The 24,880-nt window shown below is 39.2% G+C and overlaps 1 protein-coding gene across 1 annotated transcript in view; it reads left to right on the top strand.

The window, feature by feature from the left end:
- DCDC2 (doublecortin domain containing 2) overlaps positions 1-24,880 on the top strand; it is a 159,840-nt gene that overhangs the window by 125,169 nt on the left and 9,791 nt on the right. Inside the window, exon 8 of the mRNA XM_036870594.1 lies at positions 10,766-10,866. Within this exon, the coding sequence (XP_036726489.1) occupies positions 10,766-10,866 (101 nt within the window). The remainder of the gene's footprint in view (positions 1-10,765; positions 10,867-24,880) is intronic.

Below are 24,880 nucleotides of genomic sequence, written 5' to 3'. Positions count from 1 at the left end.
AACATGGTGCCTTAAAACAGCACATGCTTATTATCTTAGTGTTCTGGAGGTCAGAATTCCAAAATGGTCCTCACTGGGCTGTAATCACAGTGTTGGTGAGGCTTTATTCCTTCTAGAATCTCTAAGAGGAAAGTTTCTATTCTTGCCTTTTTCCAGTTTTTAGAGGTTGTCTGCAATTCCCTTGTTTATGGCCCCCTTCCATCTTCAAAGCCATCAATGGCCAGTCAAGTCCTTCTCACACCACATCACCCTGACACTGATTCCCCCGCCCCTCTCTTTCACTTACAAGGACCTTTGTGGTTGCATTGGGTCCACCTGAATAATCCGGGATAATCTCCCCATCTGAAGGTCAGCTGATTAGCAATTCCATCTGCAACCTTAATTCACCTCTGCCATGCGATGTAACATGTTCAGTTTCTGAGGATTAGGATGGAGACCTCTTGCGGGGGAGGGGGTGGGTATTATCTCACTTACCACACATAGCCTAATTTATTGATCCCTGTGTAGGTGTACTCCAGTCTTCTTTCTCTTCACCCCTCTTTATCCTCCTCCTCCTCATCAAAATGCTGTACTGCCAAGTGTGGCCAGGTTGGGGCAACACAGAGACTTAATGGACTGGGCTAGCGGCTTTTAACTTGTACTCTCCTTACATTCTATCTCAATGCAGCAAATAATTTTGAGTGCCTGCTGTTTATTCTTTCAACAGACACCTTTTGAACACCTGTGTGCTGAGCTCTATTACATGCGAGCTACAGAGCAGTGAACAATATGGGCGTGGTACCTGCTCTCTTGGAGTCTACACTTTGGTGGAGACTGACAAACACTAAAACACCAAATAAACAAGAAAAATATCAGCTAGTAATAAATGCTAGTGAGAGAATTAAAACAGAGCAATGTGAATGACTGGGTGACTGCTTGAACTGGAGGAGGGTTTCCTGAGATCTGAATGAGAAAGAGCAGCTTACCTTGGGAAAAGGGAGGAAAGAACATTCCAGGTAGAAAGTGTAAAAAGGACAAAGCCGTAAGATAGCGATGAGTTTTCTGTTGGAGAAACAAAATGTACCTGGAGTTTAATGGCAAAGGGAAATTGGTATGAAATGTGGTCTAAGAGGGAGTTCAGGACCAGAACACATTTCTCTAAGCCATGGTAAGGAACTTGGATTCTATGTATGTTGGAAAGTGTTAGAGTTTCCAAGTAATTTTTGTAATCTATAAATATAACTTGGCTTTTGTGTGATGAATGACTCAGAGGAAAGCAAGAGTAGAAGAGGAACACTAATTTGTAAGCTGTTGTAATAGCCCATCCAACAGATAGTGATGATTAAACCAAGCTAATAGTGGAGCTGGAAATAATATTCACATATTCGGGATTTTTTTAAAAAAATTTATTGTATTTATTTATTTTTGGCTGCATTGCTGTGAGTGGGCTTTCTCTAGTTGCGGCGAGTGGGGGCTACTCTTTGTTGCGGTGCGCGGGCTTCTCATTGCGGTGGCTTCTCTTGTTGCGGAGCACAGGCTCTAGGTGCGCGGGCTTCAGTAGTTGTGGTATGCAGGCTCAGTAGCTGTGGCTCGCGGGCTCTAGAGCACAGGCTCAGTAGTTGTGGCGCACGGGCTTAGCTGCTCCGTGGCATGTGGGATCTTCCCAGACCAAGGATCGAACCCGTGTCCCCTGCATTGGCAGGTGGATTCTTAACCACTGCGCCACCAGGGAAGCCCCTGGGATATATTTAAAAGGAGATTGAATTGACAGGCCAAGAATGGAATGGATATAGGGAGTGAGAACAAGATGGAAATACGGATAATTTCCAGATTTGGGGGTTGAGTGGAGGTGCCATGTTATGGGATGAGGAATATAGAGGATGAACAGTTTACGGTGGGGACCTGGAGTTCTCTTATGACCATGTTAAGTTTGAGATGCCCATTAGACATCCAAGGCAAGTTGTCAAGTTAGGCAATAGGATATATGAGCTTGGGGACCTACAAAGAGGCTGGTATATTGAATAGATTAGAGAGTCGTTGACATATTAATGGTATTCAAGCCATGATCAGGATGAGATTATCTAAGAAGCGTGTGTAAATACAGAAGTAGACTCACGATGTAGCTCTGGGGGTACTGTGACACTTAGAAGTTGAACAGAGGAGGATAGGTTGACCAAGAAGACTGAAGAGAAGCATCTGTTGATTCTGCTAAAACCAGAGTGAAATGGAGAAATAGACAGATAAATAGATAGGTAGACAGAAAGAGAGAGAGAGATCGCCTGTATAAAAAGCTGCTAAGAGATCAAGTAAGATGAGAACATAAAGGTGACCATTATGGTCACTGATTTTGACAAGAGCATTCTTGATGAGATGCTGCTACAGAGGTTGAACTAGGTGTGGGGCTAAGTATGTGGGTAAGGGATGGAGGCAGTGATTTTAGACAGCTTAGCATGAGGTGCTCAGCTAGGGCAGGGCATTTTGAGATGAGAAATCATTGCATTATCACTTTTTTCCAAAAACCTACTGTTTCCTACCTATAGAAGAAAAGTTTATTTTTATATGATACACAGGCATTCTATTATTACATTTACAATGTACAATTAAATTTAGAGGAAGCAAAATTGCTAAGACTCAAACAAGAAATAATTTCATGAGCAGTTGAAAATTATGTTAAAGCTTATTATAAGGGGATTAGAAGAAATCTTGAATGTGTGCCAGACGATTATTGGCACACCAAAATTTCACAGATGGGCGGTATATGGCAAAAAGGGGCACTTACCTGTTGACATTGGGATCGAGTAAGACTAAATTTCTGTTTTTACGAAAATCCTGAGGGATGCTAAAACTAATCCTGTGTCCCATTAGAGGCTAAACCCCCTACCCTAGGTGGCATCTACCCTTAGTGAGTTGTGGTTAGGACATCTGAGCTATTTATAGCAATAACTATACAACCATTGTGCATAACGATTGCTGTTATGATCTAAATTTACTGTGCAAGTTTAAATGAGCAGTCATAATAAAGGGAAAGTGTAAGGTTTTGAAGTGCTTGCATAATATTGCCCTTGATGAAAAACTGAATATTTTTGTAAAAACTTAAATTTCTTGCGGAATCTATCCTTGCAAGAAGGTGCTTTAATGTTTCATCTTTACCTTCTTCCATGGAGTGTGTCTTTAGTTGCTTTTTTGTGTGTGATTTTCTTTTTTTAAGTTAATTTTTAGTGGAGTATAGTTGATTTACAATGTTGTGTTAGTTTCAGGTGTACAGCAAAGTGAATCAGTTATACATATACATATACCCACTCTTTTTTAGATTCTTTTCCCATATAGGTCATTCCAGAGTATTGAAGAGTTCCCTGTGCTATACAGCAGGTTCTTATTAGTTACCTATTTTATATTTAGTAGTGTGTATATGTCAATCCCAATCTCCCAATTTATCTGCCCCTCCCCGTTTTAGTTGCTTTTTACTGTGGCACTGACAGAAGGGGAACATATTGTATCGTTCAAATTCTTTACCATTGTATTTTGGCCTTGCTGGCAATTCTTTGGTGTTAATTTTAATTTTCTGGTTTTCAGGCCTGCTTTTGAATTTTCACCTTGAGCATTCACATAACTTTGAACACTCATCATGAATGTTCATCATATTTTTGAACATTCACATTGTCTCACTGATCTTGGCCCTGGATGAAGTACAGTAGTACCCCCTTACCTGTGGTTTTGCTTTCTGCAGTCAACCGTGGTTTGAAAATAGTAAATGGAAAATTCCAGAAACAACAGTTTATAAGTTTTATTTTATTTTACTTCTTCAATTTATACATTTTTAGTTTAGTTTTGTTTTTTTACATCTTTATTGGAGTATAATTGCTACACAATGGTGTGTTAGAGAGTGCAAGAGGGTTCCCTTTTCTCCACACTCTCTCCAGAATTTATTGTTTATAGACTTTTTGATGATGGCCATTCTGACCAGTGTGAGGTGATACCTCACTGTAGTTTTGATTTGCATTTCTCTAACGATGAGTGATGTTGAGCATCCTTTCATGTGTTTGTTGGCAATTTGTATATCTTCTTTGGAGAAATGTCTATTTAGGTCTTCTGCCCATTTTTGGATTGGGTTGTTTGTTTTTTTCGTATTGAGCTGCATGAGTTGCTTGTATTGCTTTGGCTATTCGGGGTCTTTTGTGTTTCCATACAAATTGTGAAATTTTTTGTTCTAGTTCTGTGAAAAATGCCATTTGTAGTTTGATAGGGATTGCACTGAATCTGTAGATTGCTTTGGGTAGTACAGTCATTTTCACAATGTTGATTCTTCCAATCCAAGAACATGGTATATCTGTCCATCTGTTTGTATCATCTTTAATTTCTTTCATCAGTGTTTTATAGTTTCTGCATACAGGTCTTTTGTCTCCTTAGGTAGGTTTATTCCTAGGTATTTTATTCTTTTTGTTGCAGTGGTAAATGGGAGTGTTTCCTTAATTTCTTGTTCAGATTTTTCATCATTAGTGTATAGGAATGCAAGAGATTTCTGTGCATTAATTTTGTATCCTGCTACTTTACCAGATTCATTGATTAGCTCGAGTAGTTTTCTGGTAACATCTTTAGGATTCTCTATGTATAGTATCATGTCATCTGCAAACAGTGACAGTTTTACTTCTTCTTTTCCGATTTGGATTCCTTTTATTTCTTTTTCTTCTCTGATTGCAGTAGCTAAAACTTCCAAAACTGTGTTGAATAATAGTGGTGAGAGTGGGCACCCTTCTCTTGTTCCTGATGTTAGAGGAAGTGGTTTCAGTTTTTCACCATTGAGAACGATGTTGGCTGTGGGTTTGTCATACATAGCCTTTATTATGTTGACATAAATTTTAAACTTCAGTCTGTTCTGAGAGGCGCCATGAAATCTTGTGCTCTCCCACCTCTTCCTGCCTGGGAGGTGAATCATCCCTTTGTCTGGTGTAGCCCGCTCTTTAGACACTTTAGTCACCCTCTTGGTTATTAGATCGACTGTAGAGGTATCGCAGTGCTTGTGTTCGAAGTAACCCTTATTTTACTTAATAATGACCCCAAAGTGCAAGAGTATTGATGCTGGCAATTCGGATATTCTCGTACTGTGCCTAATTTAGAAATTAAACTTTATCGTAGTATGTTTGTATAGGAAAAAAGATATTAGTTTCAGTGGAAAAAATAAGTCAATAGTCAATCTAAGAAAGAAATGGAGAATTTTATTCGAGCCAATCTGTGGATTATAACCTGGAAGACAGTCTCTGAGAGCTCTGAGAACTGTTCGAAGAGTTAAAGGGGGGAGGCCAGTACATATGTGATTTTGACAAAGGGGTACATGCAATCAAGCGCTCATCTTTTGTTTTTTTAATTTTTGAATTTTATTTTATTTACTTTTATACAGTAGGTTCTTATTAGTCATCAATTTTATACACATCAGTGTATACATGTCAATCCCAATCGCCCAGTTCAAGTGCTCATCTTGACAGAAGGTTATTGCTAGTTGCGACATCTTAGTTAATGGTTTTAGTGCTTTTCTAAGTATGGGAAGATGCAAGAATCCAGGTTCATTGTCCATTAATTACAGCATGGTACCACCAATTTATTATGTGTTCAGATAACATTTAATGATGTGGGAAATGCTCATGATATGATTTCAAAGTTAAAAAATCTCTTGAAATTATATATACATTAGGATCTCAGTTTTATGAGTGTGTGAGAGAGAGAGAGAGAAACTCTGGATCATGAGATTAGGATGTTTATTTTCTTCATCTTCCAAGTTTTCTAAAATGCATGCATGTGTATTAAATAATCTATAATTAGAAAATGCTATTTAAAAATATTTCCCCTAGAAATTCATATTCCCCTATTTTAAATTTTATATAACATTTTTAATAAAAATTCAAGTCCTTTTTCGTATCACAAAGTAACTTTCTTGCTTTTCTTTTTTCCATCACTGTTTATTTCTGTGAATTCCTTTCCAACCTTACTTTCTTGCTCTGTGCTGCTGAAGGAGTTGGCTTACACATCTCCATTCAGTGGTGAACAAATCCTACGCCATGCCTCAACCAAACACTTCTATCTTTGTATTTTCTCTTTTTGTCACTATACTCAATGTTGAGTTTTGTTGATTGGTCTCCTTGCTGTTTATATCATTATGGTTGCCATTTTCCATCTCAGTGCCCTTTCCATTTTGTTTGTTATTATTGATCTCATTCTTCTTTTCTTGTGAAATGTTTATCCTAAAACACATCTGCAAGCCATTCAGAGCTCTGCTTGGATACAGTTAAACATTTCATTGAATGTGAGCATTAACAATATATTTCTTTGGTATCTGTAGGTTTCTCTTTGTGGTTCCCTTGAAAGCAGGTGCCATACTTGGATGAAAAAATGTTGTCCAAAAAAGTCGTGGACATAGGTCATAGTCTACTGAGACCAGCATCTATCTCTAAAGGTTGACTCCAGGGACATTTTGTGGATGAGTATGATTGTTGTCTCCTAAGGTATTTCAGAAGGTAGAAATGAATGTCAAACACACCTTAACTTTCCTTTTTAAACCATTTTGGAGATAACATTTGATAAAATGTGCAACCCTATTTGAAATTAGTTTATTCTGCCTCTATACATTCTCAGAATTGTGGACTCCACATGTGAATAAAGTGGAATTTATTTTTCTATCATTTAATTAATGTTTTCTACCATCAATGTAATATTTATTATTTCCTTGAGTTCTGTGTTCCAGAATTTGATGGAGAGACAAATATCAGCTTGCCCTATCCTTGTTGACTCCAATTTTATGGACTTGGATTTCTCCCTTTCACTTCTTTTAGGACAGAATAATTGTAAACTATTTTCCTTGCCCTTTGAAGTGTCCTTCCCTGTACTTTTCTTAGCTCAAGGATTGCTTTGTTGAGCTTGTGACCATAACTTTGCATTTACTCCAGGCCAAATACATGAGAACATCATCACATATTCTGTTTTGTTTTCTATATTCTTTTTTCTGATATTGCTCAACTGCAGTTTCATTTGAATCCATGCTCTGAGTTATAAGGTGCTATGGAGTTAGGACAGAATCATTAGACCTGCTAGGTGAGCTGTGTCCTTGGGGAGATGGGTTTCAGAGATAACCCAAAATAGCTGCCTATGCAGAAATCATCATTTTGGTGATGATTGTGTAGTGATTCCTGTATATATATATATATATATTTTTTTTTTTCAATTAATATATACACAGGATGATTTAACTGAGAAAACTCTAGTGAATGAAAAATTACCTTGGATTGCTTATGCACACATGAGCTGGTGGAAGGAAAGGATCATCAGGTGACAAGGTTGTTGGCTGAGAGGAAAAACCAGTCTGGGATTAAATTATTGCTGCAGGTAATCCTCAAAATGACAGATGAATGGATAAAGAAGATGTGGTATAGATACACAATGGAATGTTAGCCATAAAAAAGAATAATGCTAGTTGCAGCAACACGGATGGACCTAGAGATTATCATATTAAGTGAAGTAAGTTAGAGAAAGACAAATATCATATGATATCATTTATATGTGGAATCTAAAATATGACACAAATGAACTTATTTATGAAGCAGAAAGACTCACAGACATAGAAAACAAACTTATGGTACCAAAGGGGGTAGTGGCAGGAGGGGGCGGGGAGATAAATTAGGAGTTTGGGATTAACATATACACACTACTATATATAAAATAGTTAAACAATAAGGACCTACTGTATAGCACAGGGAACTATATTCAATATCTTGTAATAACCTATAATAGAAAAGAATATGAAAAATAGTATATATGTATAACTGAATCACTTTGCTGTACACTTGAAACTAACACAACATTGTAAATTATACTTCAATAAAAAATGGAATTAATCCATGTAAATTAATCTAACATGTCCGATCAGCTTTGGGGATAGCTCTGTTGTTCCTGGTTTTTAAAAAGGATAGTAGAGAAGTAATTAAAAAGTAATTAAAAAGGAAAATTGTTTCTCTAGGAGAAACAAAAAGGGCTTGAGTTTGGTTATATTTCCTCTCTCTCTTCCTTCCTTCCTTTTTCACTTGGCTGTACCTTCTGAGCTTCCACTAGGGCTCTGCCATAGCCCTTATGCCTCTTACCTCAGGGCACCTTATTAGTGGTGTGTATGTATTTCTGTCTACTCATTGGTCTGTAAGCAACTGGAAAAAATCTACACCTCATTTATATCCTAGGTGGTCACATCGGCTCATATTGTGCCTTACATATAATTGATCCTCAGCGAAGGTAAAGATATATTTTATGCTTAATTAAGAGTGACTTCATAACTTTAACAATATGAAGTATTATCATGTGAAATGTGTTAACTATTTGTGCTCTGGGAAACAAGCTTCCATTTGAGAAATAGATGGGGTTTTAAGACAAAAGATAAAAATATTTTCTAGACTGTAAGGGTAATCAAATACTGGAATAGATGATCAGAGAAGGAGGTGAAATCTCCATCCCCACGGATTTTAAATGATTGGACAGAGAAAACATCCATGCGAATGACTGAAGCATTAGACCTGCCTTGAGGCAAATAGATGGACAGAATGACAAATGGTCCTGTGATTCTTTGATTACTTGGCCTGGAGAAGAGAAGACAGAGGGAAGACATTAAAACTACTTCAAATATGGAAAACAGCTCTTAATGCTTCCCGTGGGAGAACAAGTCGAAGGAGCTTAACCTAAAGTCTTAGAAATTTGGGTTACATTTTATAGTTAAGGGTTTTAAGACATAGGTTGTGAAAATACTGTGGACACCTTCAAAGTAAAAGATTGATTTGTGTGAGATGTGGAGTCAGCTCTATGATCCTGTTAGAGTAAAAAATATTTTTTTATGTTACTCTGAATGGAGAGAATTATTCCAATACATTATTTCAGCGTATAGCATTCTTTTGGGAAAGGCAAACTTCTAAAAGGGGTATTTTCAAGCACCAAGCATCATCACTGTTTCAGGGCTAGGAGGAGAGAGCAGAGATAATAGGTAGGAAATCCTTCCCATCTAAGTACTTGTACAAGGCTGTTATTTTTTATTTTTATTTTTTCCCAACACTGGCTTATTTTTTTTCAATCCAATTCTCTTTTATTTATTTATTTTATTTATTTATTTAATTTTTAACATCTTTATTAGAGTATAATTGCTTTACAATGGTGTGTCAGTTTCTGCTTTATAACAAAGTGAATCAGTTATACATATGTCCCCATATCTCTTCCCTCTTGCATCTCCCTCCCTCCCACCCTCCCTATCCCACCCCTCTAGGTGGTCACAAAGCACCGAGCTGATCTCCCTGTGCTATGCAGCTGCTTCCCACTAGCTATCTATTTTACGTTTGGTAGTGTATATATGTCCAGGCCACTCTCTCACTTTGTCCCAGCTTACCCTTCCCCCTCCCCGTATCCTCAAGTCCATTCTCTAGTAGGTCTGCATCTTTATTCCTGTCTTGCCCCTAGGTTCTTCTGACCATTTTCTTTTTTTTTTTTTTAGATTCCATATATATATGTTAGCATACGGTATTTGTTTTTCTCTTTCTGACTTACTTTACTCTGTATGACAGACTCTAGGTCCATCCACCTCACTACAAATAACTGTTTCGTTTCTTTTTATGGCTGAGTAATATTCCATTGTATATATGTGCCACATCTTCTTTATCCATTCATCTGTCGATGGACACTTAGGTTGCTTCCATGTCCTGGCTATTGTAAATAGAGCTGCAATGAACATTTTGGTACATGACTCTTTTTGAATTATGGTTTTCTCAGCATATATGCCCAGTAGTGGGATTGCTGGGTTGTATGGTAGTTCTGTTTTTAGTTTTTTAAGGAACCTCCATACTGTTCTCCATAGTGGTTGTATCAATTTACATTCCCACCAACAGTGCAAGAGGTTCCCTTTTCTCCACACCCTCTCCAGCATTTATTGTTTGTAGATTTTTTGATGATGGCCATTCTGACCGGTGTGAGATGATATCTCATTGTAGTCTTGATTTGCATTTCTCTAATGATTAATTATGTTGAGCATTCTTTCATGTGTTTGTTGGCAATCTGTATATCTTCTTTGGAGAAATGTCTATTTAGGTCTTCTGCCCATTTTTGGGTTGGGTTGTTTGTTTTCTTGATATTGTGCTGTGTGAGTTGCTTGTATGTTTTGGAGATTAATCCTTTGTCAGTTTCTTCATTTGCAAATATTTTCTCCCATTCTGAGGGTTGTCTTTTCGTCTTGTGTATGGTTTCCTTTGCTGTGCAAAAAAGCTTTTAAGTTTCATTAGGTCCCATTTGTTTATTTTTGTTTTTATTTCCATTTCTATAGGAGGCGGATCAAAAAGGATTTTGCTGTGATATATGTCATAGAGTGTTCTGCCTATGTTTTCCTCTAAGAGTTTGATGGTGTCTGGCCTTACATTTAGGTCTTTAATCCATTTTGAGTTTATTTTTGTGTGTGGTGTTAGGGAGTGTTCTAACTTCATTCTTTTACATGTAGCTGCCCAGTGTTCCCAAGGGCTGTGTTATTAAATCAGTAGCCAGGGGGTGAGGAGAGGCTGGACATAGCCCTGCTCTTCTGGGTCAGCCTTGCTTTGGTCACTGAACCTTTTCCCAATGAAAATATAGAAGAATTGGGGGCTACAAAAATCTTGTCAGTACAAGGGGAACCAGAATACCTACGAAAAATAATCTTCATTAGGTATTTGACTGTAATTTCAACATTCAGCCACACGATGTCACAATTGGATTTTGATTCTCACTGTGTATTTGTCTCAAATAATAGATGAAGGCGTTTTCAAAGCTGGAGAGGAAAGATCAGAAACGCGGGGGGCTGCAGAAGTCCAAGAAGATGAAGATACTCAAGTTGAGATTCCAGTTGACCAGGTAGTCTCCATGCCTTAAAAATATGTGTAAACCAAATACTATTTTTCTTTCAAGTTTTGTGTTACCTGCCCTGTGCTGTTCTTATGCAGATGCGAGTTAAACACTCTCAGGTGCTAGCTATGTGGCTGAACGACCTTAAAAATAAAACAAAACATCTTCAGTTCTTCCTCGTATTCCCACAAAGAGGAGCCATTTGGACAGAGTCTTTATTGTTAACAGAAAATGGTATATCTTTAATAAACAGCATTGAAGAATGAGGTGGGTTGGAGTTAGGTATGAGATACAGAGGGTGAAAGTTTGATACAAAAAAGAGTATTGGCTTGGGCATTTTTAATCTAGAAAAAAAGTCCTCCATTTAGAGAAGCAGTTTAAAAGTGCCGTTATTTTCTCTCCTTTAGGGTCCTTGAAATGGCAATGGTTGGAATTTGTTTTTCGTAAAGGAATTGCTTATATAAATGCAGCTCAAATATTTGCTAAGTGTGTATTGATTTTCTTTTTAGGCCAATGGGACACTGTACTTTTAGGAGTGTGTGTGTGTACACACATGTGCTTATAGAAGGAACTAAGTAGTGTTCATTCTGGCTAAATGGTACAAGAAATAAAAGTTGTTTAGGCTTTTTAATAGAATTCAATCAAGTTTCTTACAGTTCTAAGCGGAGGATTGGAATTTAGGTGAGGAGGGGGAATTCATAATCCCAGGCTCAAGGGAATACAAAGTCACCAGGAATTGCCACTTGTTTCCTGACTATTATGTGATATTTCCTTTTCAAAGAGCAAATCTCACAATCCAGCAAATTCCATAGATGATGTTCTCAGCTGTATGTGTCTTAACATTGCAGCAGTGAGATTGCTGCCTGATTATTCCACAGGCATTTTCTGTAAGCATCACCTTCCTGATGAAAAGCTTAATGTGTTAAAAATCACACAGATTTCAAAAATCCAATTTATTATCCAGGATTAGCTGCAACTAACAATTTTTCATAAGCTCCAGTTATAGGTATTTTTTTTTCCCTGAGGGAAATTGGAATTTTAAGTTTTCGGTGAAGCTATAATTAAATATTATATTTTAAGACAAGAGAAATCATCACATATGTACAACACCTAATAGCAGCAGAAACCAAGACTAATTTATATTCCAAAGTCAAAAATGCCAAATATCAAGAGAAAGTCATAGCATTATTACCAAAAAGAGATCTCTTTGTTAATCACTTAGTTTTGAAATCTGTGATAGGTATTATTTCTTTACTTGTGAGTTTGATGATCACCAGGAAGGGGAGGGCACGAGAGGAATTGATCTCTGATAATACTTGAACAGCCATGAAAAGTGTCTGCAGAGCTTGATTTCTTATTTGACACAGGAGTGCTAGCTTATTAAAATACAAGTGTGCAGGAGAGACAGATTAAACAGATTGGTAAAAGCTGGGCAGTATCAACAAATTGAGGTCAGTTTGAAGAAAAGAAAACCAGGTAACAAAAGGTCAGAATTGCTTTCTTCTTTGACCCTGTTAATAATAGAGTTAGGATTGTTTAGCTCATGGGGTTGGCACGAGATGCTTATGAAGTCAGGTCTTAGAGTCATTCTCTCTGTGGCCTGGTGGTCTTTTGCTCCATATCCTAAGCAGCTATGTTATACATATTGTGAAAAACCAAGTGAGAGTGTGGAGAAATTAGTGTAAAGCTCCATTATAGTAAGAACAACTCTGAGGACCTGTAATAGTAGCAGCTACTCTTTATTCAGTACCTACTGAGTGCCAGGCACTGTACTAGGCACTTTTATCTCATATAATTGTTATGACAACCCTGTAAGATAGGTCTTATCACCTTCACTTTATGTATGGAAATAAAGTAAGCCCCCATAGGTGGAATTACATGTCCAGGTTTGTACTGTTAAGTAGAGGAATTGGGATTTGAGTGCAGGTCTGTCTAACTTCAAAGCACAGGAGTGATCTGGGGAAGAGTATTAAATGCCCTCCTCCCCCACAAAAGCCAATTATTAACCCAAGGAGGGGAAAAATGCCTGCATAAGAAAAGAACTGTCTATTATATACTACTTGGCTCAGCTGTAAATGATACATACATTTCCTTTCGGGCCATACCTACTTAACATCTTTGAACTTGTTTCCCATCATCTAAATGGTTCATGTTGTAACTTTAGTCAAAGTACCACGAAGAAGGGTGTGTGTGCGTGTACTATCATGTGCAAATTGGCCAAGTACTTTATCTATGCCTGAAAAGCAGATCAAGTTTCAGAAGTAAATATTAAGGCCTCTGTTGAGAGGCAGTTCTCCATGGATCTCTTGTGTTTTTGCATGTTTTGTGAGTAGAGGCACAGATTGCCTTTGTTCTGGACTGTTTTTTCAAGGATGTTTGTGTAGTGAATAGCCTCAAAAGACAGAGATAGTGACTTCCTCTGGAGCAGTCATTCTCAGCTGGAGGTGATTTGCCTCCGAGGGGATATTTGGCAATTTCTGGAGACATTTTTGATCGTTATAAGTGAGGGGGTGCTACTGACATCTAGTGGGTAGTGGCCAGGGAATCTGCTAAATATCTTGTAATCACACGACTGTCCTCCAGCAAAAAATTATCCAGTGCAAAATGTCAATAGTGCTGAGACTGAGAAATCCTGGTGTGGAGCAAAGGCTAGGTTTGTTGATGGTCCAGTATAATAAAGATAATGTCTCCCTGTGGTGCAAAGGTCAGGCACGTTTACTATCTATTATAAAAGATGTGCCATTGACTTGTATACTTAAAACTAGTTAAAATGGTAAAATTTTTTGCTATGTTTATTTTATCACAATGAAAATATTTGGAGAAAAAAGATTTGGGTTCTCTAAGCATGGGGTCCTTCCCCTGTAATGTAAGCCAGCATGTGTATCACCCCCTTCACACTGCCCTGTGGGAATGGGGCCTCAGGGAGTGGGTGCAAATGCTGATCCTCTGGCCACTGCTATTGCTGTGAGCAATAAAGTCCTTTGTCTCTGACCCAGTAGTCTCTTGTCTTCTGCCAGCATCCATGAAAAGATGGCAGGCTAATGTGTTAGCTTGTTAAGTATGGAAAAATTTCAGATCTTCCATAGTCTTTCATAGCCTCTACTGATCCCATCTGGCATTGTGTTTATGTGTTTAAGTGTGTGTAATGGGGCACTGTGGACTAATTTCAGCTAAAAACATGTTTGAGCTCTGTCCCAAGGTCTAGACTCTTAATTTTTTAGAGACAAATTAATGATCCTGGATCTAATACTACTTCCAAACCCATGGGAAACTGAAGAATGTCACATTCTTTTATAGATTTGGGGAGGCCAGAACAAATACCTTTTCTCAGGGGAGAGTTTAGGTCTCATAAGAATAAAGTACTCTTTTAAAAATTAATTTTTTTGCATGCACATTCTAAATCAATCTGGTTTCCCATAAGCAGTGAAGCAAGTGCCTGATTAACCAATATCTGTGGCTATACCTGGCACCGATCACTTATGTGTCATTATGCTCCGTTTATAAACTGATGCTTTTCCAAGCTAAGGAGGCAAAAAATGAGACTGTTCCATTATAGTTAAGTAAACTGCCTCTAGTAAGTAAAGATCAGGCAGGAGAAGCCACCATCTCAAAGTCACAGGCAAATACATACCTATAAAATAGGCAAAGACGCAATTATATTTTGGATTTTGTTCCATTTGAGAGAAGAGAGCAGACGATGTGGATTGTAACTTCAGCGTGGTTTTGGATTGTTTTATAGCTTTTTCCATCCATTTGTAGTTGATTTTGAGTAGTAATAAAATGAGAATTGCAAGATGTTTTGATGCTAAGTAGTTTCATTAAATAGCATTTAAACCAATGTCACGAACACAGGAGCAGTGAAAGCTTTTTTTTTTTTTAAATTGGAGGTTGTGATATATATTATTTTCTTATTTGTTGATTGATTTAAAACTTAATGAATCCTTAATAACAAAGTTACACATGTACTCTTTTTAAAAGTCAACCAGGGCTTCCCTGGTGGCGCAGTGGTTGAGAATCTGCCTGCCAATGCAGGGGACACGAGTTCGAGCCCTGGTCTGGGAGGATCCCGCGTGCCGCGGAGCGGCTGGGCCCGTGAGCCACGGTTGCTGAGCCTGCGTGTCTGGAGCCTGTGCTCCACAGCGGGAGAGGCCGCGATGGTGCGGGGCCCGCGCACCGCGATGAAGAGTGGCCCCCACTTGCCGCAGCTAGAGGGAGCCCTCACACAGAAACGGAGACCCAACACAGCCATAAATAAATAAATAATTAATTAATTAAAAAAAAAAAAAGTCAACCAATCCAACAAAAATTGTGACAAAAATAGCAATCACTTGCCCCAGCTTTCCCCACCTTGATTCTTCCTGCTCCATAGACCTAACCGATTTGAGCTATTAGCTGTTTCTCATGGAATAGAGAAATATTCTTGTGTAATATTTTTTCCTTCTCCCTATTTGAGTAATTGCCTATGTTTTTTTCATTTGCTTAGTTTTCTAAGTTTTCATTTGATTAGTTTTCTATTCTCTGTAGTCATTACCAAGCCATCTCCAAACTCTGCCAGAACTGTTGATCTCCTCTTGATGTACTCAGATGTACACGGTGATAATAAATCTCAGTTTCATCTTTTTCTCAAGCCTTTCGATCATCTGCCTCAGGCTGGTTAGTTGTTCTTTGGATCTACTTTTCAGAGTCATCCTGGTATTTTTCTTCACCATTATTTTGGGAATTTCTTTTGCTTCTCCCGTGGATGGATTCCCTATTTCCTGGGTTCTACATCTTCCTCTTTCTTGGTTATACCTTCGTTGTTTTTGTGGAGCTCACCTCTAGCAGCTGCCTCGGAAAAGCTTCATGGGAGGAACTTTTATTTTTTGAGACTCTGCATGTCTGAAAATGTCTTTTTTTTTTTTTTCTCTACCAAACTTGACTGTAAGCATGACTAGATATAAAATTCTAGGTTAGATACAGTTTCTCTCAGAATTCTGAATGTGTTGCTCAGTTGGCCTTCCCATCCAGATTTGCAGTTGGGAATTTTGATGTCATTCTGTTTCCTGATCCTTTGTAAATAATCCTTTTTCTCTCTCTGGAAGCTTTTAGGCTTTTTCCTTTGTTCCTGGTGTTCTGAAAATTTCCAGTTATGTGCCTTGGTGCAGGTCTTTTTACTTATTCGACTGGGTACTCAATGGGCTTTTTGTGTTTTTTTTAAGATTTATTTATTATTTATTTATTTATTTAATTTAGTTTTGGCTGTGTCAGGTCTTAGTTGCAGCACATGGGATCTTCGTTGAGGCATGTGGGATCTTTCGTTGCAGCGCGTGGGCTTCTCTCTAGTTGTGGTGTGCGGGTTTTCTCTTCTCTAGTTGTGATGCACAGGCTCCAGGGCACATGGGCTCTGTAGTTTGTGGCACACGGCCTCTCTAGTTGAGGCGCGAGCTCAGTAGTTGTGGCTCGTGGGCTTAGTTGCCCTGCAGCATGTGGGATCTTAGTTCCCTGACGAGGAATCGAACCCACGTCCCCTGCCTTGTAAGGCAGATCCTTTACCACTGGACTGCCAGGGAAGTCCCTCAATGGGCTTTTTTATTCTGAAAATGTTTGTTTTTCAGTTCTGGAAAAAATTGTTGAAGTATGTCTTAGATAATTTTCTTCTCTCTATTTCTCTACTTTCCTTCTGGAACTCCAAGTATTCAGATATAGGACCTCCTAGACTGATCCTCTACTTACCTCTCCTACTTTCCACCTCTATGGATTTTTTTCTATTTTCTCAACTTTAAAAAAAAAAAATCAACAAGCTTCAGCGTTTATTTTCCATCTATTGATTTTTTTCTAGCCATTGTGGTTTTAATTTTTAAGAGCTCTTTCATATTCTCTGAATGTTCCTTTTTATAGCATCCTATTCTTATTTTATGTATGTGGTCTCTTCCCTTATCTCTCCAAGGATTAACCTATTATTTTAAACTTTCTTTTCCAGAACTATGTTTGTTTCTTCTGTTTCTTTTTTCTTTCTATCTTTCTATCTCCATGTTAGAGGCTCTCCTTGGTTGTCTGGTTAGATTGTTTTTTAATTGCAATATATTTGACATGTAACATTGTATAAATTTAAGGTGTATGTCTGGTTAGATTTTAGAGGGAAGCATTAAGGAAACTCTGTGGGCACAGGCAGAGCTCATCAGGCTGGGGACGTTTCACTGTAGAGTGATTGGTTTTGCCATTTCATTGGCGTACCTCCAATTTTCAGTATCTGTGTTGTTCCTTTGGGTTGGTCTATTTCTTTTTTTTTTTAAATTTTATTTATTTATTTATTTATTTGTTTATTTATGGCTGTGTTGGGTCTTCGTTTCTGTGCGAGGGCTTTCTCTAGTTGTGGCAAGCGGGGGCCACTCTCATCGCGGTGCACGGGCCTCTCACTATCGCGGCCTCTCTTGTTGCGGGGCACAGGCTCCAGACGCGCAGGCTCAGTAATTGTGGCTCACGAGCCTAGCCGCTCTGCGGCATGTGGGATCTTCCCAGACCAGGGCTCGAACCCGTGTCCCCTGCATTAGCAGGCAGATTCTCAACCACTGCGCCACCAGGGAAGCGCGGTCTATTTCTTTTGAGTGGAGTCTTTCAACCTCTTGCCTTAATGGTGTAAGCCTGGCTGTGAGCACTTTGGGATCTGACTGTGGGAAGGTGGCTTGGGGACCTTAAGTAAAAGACTTTAAGTAGAGAGATGTATCCTTCTGGGTTTCAGTACGGTGCCCTTGTTCTCACTGTGCTTGAGTCCAGCTTCCTTATAGTTCAGTATCTTTAAAGAATAAACTTCATTTATTTCTCCAAGGTCAGCAAGGGGATCTTGGGAGTCTACCTCCTTCATTTAAAGACTCTAAGCCAATCCACCTATTTTTAGTTATATTGATACCTATGCGCCTTCTTCCAGAGACAGATGGTGCCTCCAATCCCCAAGCCTTCTATAGTTTTTTTCAACGTGCAAAGTTTGCTTCTTGGCTTCTCCTCCCTACAGACTCAAATTTTAGCTTACTCGGTTCTGCTGTTATCGGCCCCACGTCCAAAGGCTTTACAATTTCCCAAATTCTGTGGCTGTTTCCCAAATTCCAGCCTTCTGTGTCTCTATAGCTTCATCCCTTTTAAAGTTGCCCTTACCTAAAATTTAGAGGGGAATTGGAAGGAAGCTACAAACCACCCCCCCACACACACATTTGTTCAGTCTGCTGTGTTTAACCAGAAATCTCTTTCACACTAATTCATCACTGTGAAAATAAACTGTCTTCATAGAATCTGCAGTAGGGGTGACAAACTGGCAGCCTGTGACCAAATCTCCTATGAGAGAATCTTTTTGGCTGGCCCAGGGCTTACAATATGGAATCTCTTTAGTGGGCGTGTACTCTTCAGTTTACTGCAGACCTCAGCACTCCCTATTACCTCACACCTGTCCTGAATTACACATTTATGTAATTTGCCCAGCCCCTGGGGGCATTTAAGTTTGTGATGATTGATCTACACATATAGAACACATTGCCATTTTAAAGAATCTGCAGCCTAGAGGCTATAACCAGAAACAGCAGGTTTGAAGTCCAAATATGCCCATTGACCTATTTTGTCCCTTCTGGAGAATCAGCAGTCACTGACAGCTTCTCTTATGAAGGGTGAGCTCAATGGAGAGCTTGTTTGTGTTACTTGTTCATGTTCATGTGTAAAATACACAGAAAGATAAAGGAGGCTGCTTCTTTGGACCAGACCCCTAAATCTATTTCAGTGAAATGTTATTTATTAAAATAAGAATTAGGAAATGTTCAGAACCAGAAAGGAGGCTGGAATAAACTCCTTGCTTTGTTATTGAAGAAACAAAGCCCCATACTGTAGTGGGGAAAGCCATTTTCCCACAAACACACAGCCTGCTGGGGGCTGGGGAGTCTACACAGGCGCCCAGGGCTCCTGGCTTCCAGTTTGGTGCTCTGTCTCAACACTTCAAGGAAGGGAAGTGGGGAGATTAGGGGCTTCTAATTATCTCACAAACAGAAGCAGATTCCATCTGTGTGGAGGGCTACTCGGCCTTCACTGCCTTCCCTGAAATGAAAGGAATTGCGTGCAAACGGTATTTTCACCATTCTCTACCTTCAGGTCACCTCCTCTTAGTGAATCATATTCATGGTTGGTGCTATAAGCATCACACGCAGTGGGAAGAGTTAAGATGAGGACGCTCTGGCTTCTTAACTTCCCTGTGCATCATCAGCAAGGCCTTCTGTGACATCACCTTTGTTGATTTGTGTTTGATTGATGGAAATGGTGTTAAACATTAAAACATAGCCTTCAGCGAATTCTGATGTAAGCGAAAGAAAATCAACATTTACTTCTAAAGTGAGAAAACTTAATGGGGAAGGTTTTTTTCTAAGATGACTAAATAGCTATATAAATATAAGTTTTCAAGGCATTATATCTTATGAGTGTCGTGGGAACTTGTGGAGTTCAGCGGGCCTGGGTGAGCCAGCTCTCAGCAGGTGGCTGGCCAAAGCTTCACTCTCCCTGTGTCCTTTGAGTGTCACGTCTGTAAATAGAACCACCCTTTTTTGTAGGTCATTGTACTTCAAACCACATTGAAACCATTTTTTCCATTCTGTGAAAGTAAGCCTCTGAAAGCTGAAAACGGGAAGCGGTACTTTGCTGTCATGAAAAATTGAAACTGATTATTTCCAAACACCTCATTCAGCTTGGGTAGAAGATGATTTTAGTCTCTATGGGAACAGAAATAAAAACAAGTGTCGTAACTTCTTTACTTTCAACATCTCTGCCTGAATTCTGCCATCAAATCCACAGAAACACCTTCTATCCAAAGCCTGTAACAAATCCTACTCCTAAATTTCAAAGGTAGCAAATGCTGCATGGAGAAATGGACATTTAAGGTAGTATTTTCATTTTGGGGGGGGCGTTCTGAGCTCCAGTTTCTAGGTCCAGGGTATTTCAGGGAGGGAGACCTGACAGGTAAGAATGAGGAGGACAGCTGGATGGTTAGGTAGGCTCTCTTGCCTAGAAAGTTGTAGCGTGTGCTGTTATCTCGGATAGCGAGGGTTTTAAACATTCAAATATACTCCTCAGGGAATCCTGATATAAACATAAGAAAAAGCAACATTTACTTTTTTTTAAATTTATTTTTTAATATTTTATTTATTTATTTTTGGCTGTGTTGGGTCTTTGTTGCTGCATGTGGGCTTTCTCTAGTTGCTGCGAGCAGGGGCTACTCATTGCGATGGCTTCTCTTGTTGTGGAGCACAGGCTCCAGGCGCGTGGGCTTCAGTGGTTGTGGCGCGTGGGCATAGTTGCTCCACGTCATGTGGGATCTTCCCTGGCCAGGGCTCAGAACCCATGTCCCCTGCATTGGCAGGTGGATTCTTAACCACTGCACCACCAGGGAAGTTCCAACATTTACTTCTAAAGTGGGTGGGACATCAGCTGTAGTGTCTGTTTAGATGCCTTTTCCCATTTCTAATTTTTGGTGCCGCTGTTACGGTCAAAGGTGTGATGTGAGTTTAAAGTGTAAGTCACTTGAGCAGCCTCATCTGTCTGTGAAAATACCTTCCAAGTAATTGATGCTTCTGATATTTTGTGGCTCATTTCCATATGATTTCCATATTCCATCTTCTTTCCTCTTACCACTCAGGAATCCTGAGTTAACCTTTGTAACTGCATGCATATTCTCTAGAAAACCTGAATACTTATGGTTTCCCCTGAGCCGTCCCTGCTAGGATGCAGACAGCCATAATAACTACCAGACCTTTTCTGTCTTGCCATACAAATCAACCATTTTCCCAGGATGTCCCTTACAAAATAAATAGTAAGATATGCACGTAGGCAAATGCAGGCAAAAAGGCGCTTGGAATATCAATGCTGGTGTCATGTTAAGGAGAAAATCTGGTGTCACTTTTCTAGTAACAATATTAAGAGCAATTGCTTATGATAAATAAAGTGCTTTTTAAAAGGTAAAAGTCTCACCTTTCTTATAAAAACTTCTGTTTAAGGGTACGTATTATCTGTAATTGTACATATACGTGTAATATGTCTTAATCTAGCTGCACTCTGGATGTTCTTGATGTCAGTGAGGCTTTGAGACTGGAACCATCTAAATGATTTGTGCAATCATTATATACATCAGTTTAGTGAGTATATAGGGGAGGGTATAATGAATACCCTTTCTTGACTCCAGTGAAACGTAAGAATTGTGCTTTATACAGAATATAGTATTACACAATTACTCACAGGAATGAGCTAGTCCTGAAAGTTCAGGATGGAGAAACAGTATCTACCTGAAAACTGGTTCTCTTAAAATTTTAGTCACAAATTGACTGAATTCAACATAAACACCAGGGGAGAAGACCTTTAAGCACAGGTAAAAATATCTTCCTGGTTTATCGCCTTGGCAATGATGTGTTTCTTTTTTATAAAGTGACTCCTAAGAAAGAGTGGCAGGGTGATGTAATTAGAATAAATCTTGTAGAACTGTCTTTATGGCTAAATATCATTCTGTCCACATTCAGTACTATTTTCTCCCAGTTTTCAATAAAATTCATATTTTTTAAGTTAAAATATGATCTTCATCTAACGAGGCATAATTACAACTAGAAACTTTAACCAAAGATGTCTTTTGGGGGTGGTGGTGTATTTATGACCATACCTGTGTTACCTGTGGTTTAGAGCCTCACCAAGTGTCACCTGGGGGCCAGCGGCATCAGCAGCACCTGAGCTGCTGGAAATGCAGAGGCTCAGAACTGCTGACTCAGAATCTGCATTTAACAAGATGCCCGGTGATGGAGAGGCATTGGCTTAGAAGACACGAGGCTGGGAGTAACTATTTAACATCGTGTTGAGTTTGGGATGTTGCTCTGTACATTATCTTGGGGAAATAGTACAGTCCTGTGGTCAAAAAAGCATTCATATCCCTCTGTCACTACTAGTGGGCTTTTGGACAAGTTTACCTAACTCTTTATGCTTCAGTTTGTTTATCTGCAAGTTGGGATGAGAATAGTATTTTCCTCAAATGGTGGTGAGGTTAGTTTAAATACGATTAGGCATATGAGGTGCATGGAACATAGGACCAGGTCCCTGGAGAGCGCCCAACAGACGTGAGCCTTGTCACCATCATCTGTCCTTTCCTGAAGGCACATACTCTGTTGGCTTTTATCTGTGGGAGGCACATTTGGGTGTAATTCAAGACAATGAATTACAATCCTGTGGAAAATGTGGTGATGGACACAAAGATGAAGAAGAAAGAGCCCTTGCTTCTAGAAACTTCCAGAAGGCCTCCCTAGAGCTGAGGTTATTTCCCCATTATTCCACAATCATTCCAAACATCGTTTGAGGCATCTGCATACTTGATAGCAATTCACGTTCACAGTTTTCCTTTTTTCTTTTTAAAGATTTTTTTGACGTGAACCATTTCTAAAGTCTTTATTGCATTTGTTCCAATATTGCTTCTGTTTTATGTTTTGGTTTTTTGGCCGAGAGGCATGTGGGATATTAGCTCCCTGACCAGGGATCAAACCCGCACCCCCTGCGTTGGAAGGCGAAGCCTTAACCACTGGACTGCCAGGGAAGTGCCCCACGTTCACTATTTTCATATCAAACATAAGTATGGGATGATGGCACACTGTGATTAGAGTTTGACAGGTGTTCTGAGGGCACAAATCAGGGGTGACAACTGCCTGAGGGGTCCAGGAAGGCTTCGAGAGAAGGTGGGTCTAACGAAGGGAAGGAAGAGCCTTCGGGGTAAAGGTAGGAGGAACAGGATGAATAACTGGCTACCGCCAACCTGTCGTTACAACTGAAGACAAAGTCGTGCGTTACCTAAATGCACATACTAATTTATGGAGGTCATCCTTTTTTGGTATTTACTGCTGGCACATTTGTGTTACTTTTAAGAGTGAATAGAGTTCAGAAAAAATAAAAGCTATTGGATGGTAAATTTGTTGTGAAAAGTGCATACCAGGGAACTCAGAAGCAAAGAATAAACGTAAGTAACTAAAAGGAAGAGTGATTAGTTTATGAAAATCACACCTAACCGTCTCATTGGACCAGAAGTTGAACATCAGCCTGCATATTAACTGTATTAACTAAAAAGGGCAAGATAATTGCTAAGTGTCTTGATATATTTTGTTTGTTTGTTTTCATGTGAATGAGATTTAGAAGGGAGACTGCTCTAAGTGGCCCACTAGAATACGATTTCATTACTGTAGTGCAAATCCTGTATTATACTATTTCATCAGACAACCTCTCAACTCTTTCCATCCAAGGGCAAGAAAAATGGAGTGGTAACAATAATAAACACACACACACACACACACATATACGTATATATATATTTGTAGCTTTTTCAGTTTATAGTGGTCTTTCATGTGCATGATCTCATTTGGTCCTTACTGCAATTCTGTGAGGTCATTATTATCCTCAGTTTCCAAAGGGTGAGGTGGATTCACTAGCCTGAAGCTGCAGAGTGACCTCTGCCTTCCCAACAGACCACAGCTGCTTCATTTCGCGCAGTTGACATCACCATTGTAGAAACATCAGCAGGCAGAAATTTTGTCCAGGAACCCCCACCCCTGCCTGGTGAGCTTCTTCAGTTATGAACACAGTCTCTTGGGAATCACATGAGAACTGGCTTCTGCAGGAAGGAGAGGCAGCGTCACATGTGGGAGCTCTGCTTCCCTTCAGTGTAAAAGGGACAGTGTGATTGGACCTGGGAAAGAGGGTTCTTCCCTTCCTGCTTCTCTTCCTCCTTCCTCACTCTCTCAAGTTGAACTTGCGACGTCTAACTCTTACCTTTTCCATCCGTGTCCCTGTCCCTTTCTCCCCACACCCTCCACCCTCGCCCTTTTGCCTCCTGTGTCCACTTTTCTCTGTCAAAATTGTAAACATCATCGGAATCTTGTAAGGTTCTTTGAGGTGCGGGTGGAATGTGGGTTCCATGTACATGTCACCTCTGGCTCACTGCGCTGACACTGGCGTCTGGCTGGCTGTGACTGTCCCTGCTTAGCTGGGCAATCAGGCAGGGCCAGCTAAACGGGCAGAGACTGAGAACTACTTGGGAATTTTGAAGAAATTAAATAGTTGCAAAGTTTTGTTTTGTTTTGTTTTTTGGTGGGGTGGAGTGGGAACACATTATTCAAATATAGTGTGGCTATCTAAGAATGGATACCCACTCTCTTATAGAAGGAGTGCTGTTTTATTGTTTTTACTTCTTTGTAGGCCCTTACCACAGTATAGATTTTATCTGTGTGAGTGTGTATGGGTGTAAAACTCAGTGTTCCTTCTGGGGATGATTTGATTGATGTATACACTAGAAACATCTTTAATAATTTAATGCTTGCTTCAAAGGAGATTACACCAAAAAGCGCATTGCTTTTCATTTATTCATTATAGATCTGTCATAGAAGCATTTTTTTCTTTCTTTCTTTTTTTTTTTTTTGTCCTGAATTGTGTTGTGGTAATAATAAATTTTGTATTACACTCAGGATATTTTAAAGGATTATAAGCCTTTTAACTAATGTTACCATCTTATTTAAATTGGTCAGATTGGTATTTCAGCTCCATAATCCAGCATTTCTTAAAGTTGAGCTAACCAGATATGGCTTCGTTTGATGACTACTAAAATAGCTGTGCTGGGAAAGTCTAATAGAAATAATGGGATGAAAGCATAATACTGCTTGTTACTAGTGTTGGTAATAACAGTGAAGAGAACAGAGCTGAATTTAGGGCTAGGTGTCTCCGTCCTTAAAAAGAGATTAGGGTATATCCCAGCCCAGCTCTTTTCATTAAAGGGAAAAAAAATGTATATGCGTTTGGGGATTGGGAGCAAAGAAAGGGGTAGGATGAGTGACTTAAAACTAAAAACTAGAAACCAACACTCTATCATTCTGTAACTTTTAGGTATAAATCCAGATATCAGTAAAGGAAAGCAGACTTTTTCCCATTTAGACAGCCGTAGTCACCTTAGCAGACTTTAGCAAGCTCTTGTAATAGATTCTCAGAGGCAAGGGACATATCTAGATTC

This window comes from Balaenoptera musculus, chromosome 11, assembly GCF_009873245.2.
Source record: "Balaenoptera musculus isolate JJ_BM4_2016_0621 chromosome 11, mBalMus1.pri.v3, whole genome shotgun sequence".
Lineage (NCBI taxonomy): Eukaryota > Metazoa > Chordata > Mammalia > Artiodactyla > Balaenopteridae > Balaenoptera > Balaenoptera musculus.
This window is presented reverse-complemented; position numbering and strand designations above follow the sequence as displayed.